The 6,000-nt window shown below is 37.1% G+C and overlaps 1 protein-coding gene across 1 annotated transcript; it reads right to left on the bottom strand.

The window, feature by feature from the left end:
* Positions 1-2,121: 2,121 nt before the first annotated feature.
* LOC112200143 (auxin-responsive protein IAA33) lies at positions 2,122-3,322 on the bottom strand. Its single transcript, XM_024341155.2, has 2 exons — positions 2,628-3,322; positions 2,122-2,471 (listed from the first exon to the last, which is right to left on the bottom strand). Exons 1-2 carry the CDS (start codon positions 3,041-3,043, stop codon positions 2,390-2,392), a joined length of 498 nt encoding a protein of 165 aa, XP_024196923.1. The 5' UTR covers positions 3,044-3,322; the 3' UTR covers positions 2,122-2,389.
* Between the last annotated feature and the right edge of the window lie 2,678 nt (positions 3,323-6,000).

Raw genomic sequence — 6,000 nt, 5'->3', positions numbered from 1 at the left:
ATTCAGAGAGTAAACAATACTTAGTCCATGTTTATAAATGCTTATTAAGATCAACATGTATGTGAATGATAATGTCTGTGTCAATCAACATAATCTAAAAATTATGATGGGATCAACATGTAGTGACATCAAAAAAATTATACTCAATTACCCTTAGATTTACATAAGAAAAGAAAACAAACCAACATAATAATTTATCTTTTCACTATTGAATTTACATTCTAAAATGATTGAGCATAATTTTTTTGATTATTACTAACCTTGTGAATAATAAGTTAATTAAAACATATTTATCCTAAAATGAGATTTTAAATTTAAACCACTTATATGCATATATGAATCGTAAGTTATAAATGTTATGCATATATATTTACTCATAATGTGTGTGTATACAGATCCTATCTAGAGCAAGGTTAGGGTTTATGATCACTTTTCGGTCGCATATCCACATCTTGATCGTTCAGTTTTTAGGTACTAATGTATAGATCACCTCTGCAAAATTTCAGCCAAATTGATGGTCGTTAAGGCATTGATAACTGCCATAAAGCTAGTACGGTTCAGGTTGGACAGATTTAGTTCGTCCATTGGTTTAAGCGAGTTAAATACCTTAAAGATCATCAATTTGGCTGAAATTTTGCAGAGATAATCTAAACATTAGTACCTAAAAACTGAACGGTAGAGATGTGGATATGAGACTGAAAAGTGACCATAAACTCTAACCTCACAAGTTAATTTTAGAGTGAGGCCTCACTCTGGATAGAATATATATAAACACACACACACACACACACACAGTCCGTCTCAGGTGCGGACATCCGTACCGTCCGCATGGTACCGATTTCCAGTTTTCCCCCACTTTCCGACCACATTTTCACATGTCAACCGTATAGGTCCTAATGTATAGATTACCTCTACAAAATTTCAGCCAATTTGGTGATTGTTAAGTCATCCAAAACTGCAATTTATCATTATAAATACGAACGGTTCCGGTTTGACAGATTCAGTCCATTCGTGTAAATTGCAGTTTTGGATGCCTTAACGATCATCAAATTGGCTGAAATTTTGCAGAGGTGATCTATACATTAGGACCTAAAAACTGAACGGTTAAGATGTAAAAATGTGGCTGGAAAGTGGTTGAAAACAGGAAATTCAAATTTCGGTACGGACGTCCGCACCTGAGAAAAATCCTATATATATATCTATATATATATATATATAGGGCTTCTTGGGTGCGGAATTCCATTTTTTCCCCACTTTTTGGTCACACATTTACATCTTAACCGTTTAGTTTTTAGGTCCTAATGTATAGATCATCTTTGCAAAATTTCAGCCAAATTGGTGATCGTTAAGGCATTCAAAACTGCAATTTTCAACAATGAATACGAACGGCTCCGGTTCGACAGATTCGGAACCATTCGTATTTATTGTTGTAAATTGCAGTTTTGAATGCCTTAACAATCACCCATTTAGCTGAAATTTTACAGCGATGATCTATACATTAGGATCTAAAAACTGAACGGTTAAGATGTAAATGTGTGATCGGAAAATGGGGAAAAAATGGAAATCTGTACCTAATGCTTAGGTACGTACATCCGCACCCAAGAAACACTTTATATATATATATATATATATATATATATATATATATATATTTAAATCCTACCCCTCCCAGTTTTGTTGGATCTCGAACACATAATCTCCAAAACGAAAAATCATCCCATTAAACAGGCACACTTTAATCTCATAAACGAAGTAAGGCAACTATACCTGCTGGAATTGCATGGAACCAATACTTGGTGAAACTCGAGCATTCAAATATTCAAACCAATACTGGAATTGGATAAATTAAGAGGGAATGGATCATGCATAGATAATTGAGTGACTGCACGAAAAAATTTACATAATTTCCCCTTGGGACAAGTGCACGCGTATAATATAACATTGTAGTATCTCAAACTTTCTCCTTCTTTGAAGCTAGCTAGCTGTGTCTGTCCTGTTTCTATCAAATTCTTGGTTGTGCCATGGAAACTGCTAATTAAATTACGTGAAAACAATTAAAGACAAAAAGAAACAAAACCTCTAAGCCAAAAGGATGTTAGCTAGTAAACAAGAAAGTTTCAGTGATGAGATACTCATTCCGGAAAGAGAGTCCTTTATTCATACAGGGAGATTCAACAGTGACCTAATTTACATGATCATTGGGAAAAAGGAGTAGTACATGATGTGCATGATTCCAAGAAAGATGAATGCTATATATTTGACATTAATCCATGTTTCCATGAGACGCCGTACACAAGTTTCTCATTTATGACTTGTATTATATAACTTCCTTGACTTTCTTGCCAATACTTTCTGCAAAATGCCAAATTTCCAGCATATGCTTAGCTACCTATGCGCTCCTTCTCCCTCCCCTCCTTGAGTTTGCCTTGGCAGGAAGTATTCGAATTCTCTTGGCAACGCGTACGAAATCCCTGTAACACAGACGCAGAAAAGATCAGAGAAAAACAAATACAGAGACTTTTGCTCATACTTGGGGCCGTCTAAATTCATAATCGGATAATATAGCATGTTAGATGTTTTTCATTAGTAAGAGAACCTTAACCTAAATAAGATTGTTCGTGACTCACTTCCAATTCAGGTCTCCGGCAAGAAGGAGATCGTTTTCCATGTCTTCATAAGCAATAACATGACCCGGAACGGCATTAGAAAGATCGAGATCCTTATTGTCAATATCGGCCGCAGTAGCTCCAACATCGCCGCCATCCACAAACATTTGCCGGAGGGCTTTGGCTAGACTTTGGTAGCTCGTATGCTTTTGGAGACTGATGCGCTGGCAGATCGAGCGGCCTTCGAGCACCACGGTTACCGGAGGGACCAACGTGGAAACAAGATCATCATCACCAAGAAGGCCTGGGAAGCCGTTGAGAGCACCATTAGGTTTCCTGATCATATCAGAAGAAGGTTGAGTGGTTGCACTTGATCTCCTGATCTCTTGCCACCTCCTTTTCAATGAGTCTTGTCTCTGTGATTGGAAAGAATTCATGGTTTCTTCTCTTTACAGTTTGGTGTTTTTCTCTCTGTCTATAAATGCTAGGGAACTGGAGGAAACTGATAAAGGAAGGTTTGGTATTTGGTGACTGTGAGAAGAAGAGAAGAGGGAGAGTTCGAGAGTGGTGTAAAACTTGATGGAGCTGTTGCGTCTTGGTAAAGTATATAAATAGGGTGGAGAGAGAGAGAGAGAGAGAGAGAGGGAGAGAGCGAGAGAGAGAGAGCACAAATGTCTGAAGTGGTCAGTTCAGCTGTTCAGTTAGGTGTCTGAAACCGCCTTTCTACTTGGTGCTCTTTGCTTTGTCTTAGCCATTTAATGGGATTGGAGTTGTGGTGGATTCATCTATCAAATCCATTAAAAATTGAATTTACAAAAGAAAAAAAATAAGGAAAAAGAATATATATATATATATATATGTGTGTGTGTGTGTGTGTGTGTGAAGCCTTTAAAGGGTCTTTATCAGAGCTTCAACTTTCCTCTAACATGATACATAGAGAGCTTGAAGGCAAAGTGAATTATAGTCTGAAACTTTGGAATTTTCTGTCGAAATAGAAATTTCCCTAAATTGACCCACTATCAATATTTGAGGATATTTAAAAGTATATTCGAAACTAGTTTTTTTTTTATTGTATTAGTATTTTGCTAATATAACCAAAATTTCCTTCAAAATGTAAATGCGGAATCTTGAAATCTCCATCAAAATTGAAATTACGGGGTATTGATAAGAAATTAAACCTTGCAGACGAACATATGTTTAATTGATGAGAACTTATTTCATTGCACTGGACCAATAACTTTAGACGCAACTAAATTGCATATGGGGGTGCTTTAGCATTATTGTGTGCAATTTATGAGTCCGCAACTTACTCACCTCGTTTATGTTCATGAATTTAATACACTTAAAGTGTACTTACCCATGAGCTATCGATCTCTTAAGGCTCAAGCAAGTGTAGTAATAGAAATTAGAAAGTTAGAAACCTGCACTTGTAAATGACCAGATGAGAGAGAGTGTGGTAATAAATAATTGAACACAACACACTACGATACGTAGGGGACGAGAAAGAGTGAGGGATGTTTGCTTGTGAGTGCAAAAGAGGGTGTGCTTGTGTCTCCTATTCTTGTACTTCTCTTTATTTTAAGTTTTTTGGGCTTTATTTTGCACTGTATATGTAGGGTAGCTGCTGTCATAATTTAATAGTTTTTTTTTCAAAATAATAATATTTGATTTATCATGGCCTCATGGGGATAGTGATAAAAATGCGTGGAGGAGAAGCAAGGTGAAGCTGTAAAAAGACAATAAATAAATAGGTAAAATAGATGCAAATAATTAAACAAAGACATCTTGTAAATTGAAATGCATGGGCTATGTGGAGACGGCCGCGCTGCAGTCGGCGAACGCCTCGCTGGTTTGGTCGGAAGCTGTCATTCTCTTCTTTCTTATCAAAATGAATGTTTAACCCCCGGCCATCTTGATTAATTTGGTCCATAAATGCACAATTAATTATAGGTAGCTACCATAAAGCTAATTTGGAGAACTAGTTGGCCCCGTTTGAATGGTAGGAAGTCTTCATGAGAATTAATTTCATTTTTCATTCAAATGTGCCATTTGGTTGTAATTAGAGATTGGAAATGAAATAAAAAATGAGATCTGAGTGAAAATTAACTCTCTCATAAAGCCTGAATAGAATTACCTAGTGAGGGGTGGTATTCTATTTCTATTTCCCACTATCAAAGGCAAAATTACATTAACTATCTCTCTAAAAATTTATATACCCTCACCAATATTCCTTATTAATTGATGTACTTTAATTAGTAAAAGAGTGTTATTGAAAATTATAATTTCATATTTCATTCTTATGACTTACCAAACACTACAATAGAAATGAAAAATTAATTTCTGTTCAAGGAAAACCTAATTTGTGTTTAGCCCAAACTCTAGGTTACTTGACCTAGTGGTAATAGGATTTAATTAGAAGGATCTAGAATCCTATTCAATGTAGAATTACTTTCCTTGTATGATTGAGATTCTATGCATTGTAATCCTCTATATAAAGAGGCCCCTATTATCAATGAGAATACACAGCAAATTCCTCTCAATTCTCGTTTCCCTAAAACACGTTATCAGCATGAGCCCTAACCCTAGCCCTAAAAACAAAAAACCCAAAAACTCTTCTCACCAAAACTACCGCAAGCTCCTAGCCCTTGTTAGCTATGCCCTATGCTGCCCCTGCAGCCCTTGCGCACCCGTGTGCTGCCTACTGCCCCTGCAGAATTGCCACACGCCTGCTGCCCCCTGCAACACAGCAGCACGCTCGTTTCTGTGCAGATCAGTCTGCTTTCACGCGCAGAAACGTCTTATTCGGAACCTCTGATGAAAATACTTTCTTCATCAAAGTTGTTCATCTCTGTCTCTTCTATCTGACCTACAAATTTCAGCCCTATTGGAGTCGTTTTGAGACATGTATACCATTCGAGGTGGGAGCTGTTCAGCATGCTCATTCCTGTGCATATCAGTCAGTTTGCAAGCCCCGAAACGCCTAGTTCAGAACTTCAGATCAAAATTCTTCCTTCATCAAAGTTGTTCAAGTATGTCTCTTCTATCTAACCTCCAAATTTAAGCCCTATTGGAGTCGTTTTTAGACCTGTACACCAATCGGAGTGAGAGCTGTTCAGAAGCGAATTTGCTCCGAATTTCAACAAGTTTGATTCGCCTAGGACTGAAGCTTGTCTGCAATCCTACAATAAGAATCGAATACGCTCTGCAATCCTAAGAGGTATGGTTTACTAAAAGTTCCCGTTTTTGAAGTTTTTTTTTATATTCTTTTTCGCTTCTTTTTCTCGGGGACTTGCAAACTCCCTTCTTCTACCCCCCTTTCTTCATCATAGGGGAGACCAAATTAAGCCGAACTGTGGGGGTTCGTGCTCACTTCAAGCTTAGAGCTTGTTGAGAT

This window comes from Rosa chinensis, chromosome 4 (assembly GCF_002994745.2).
Source record: "Rosa chinensis cultivar Old Blush chromosome 4, RchiOBHm-V2, whole genome shotgun sequence".
NCBI lineage: Eukaryota > Viridiplantae > Streptophyta > Magnoliopsida > Rosales > Rosaceae > Rosa > Rosa chinensis.
This window is presented reverse-complemented; position numbering and strand designations above follow the sequence as displayed.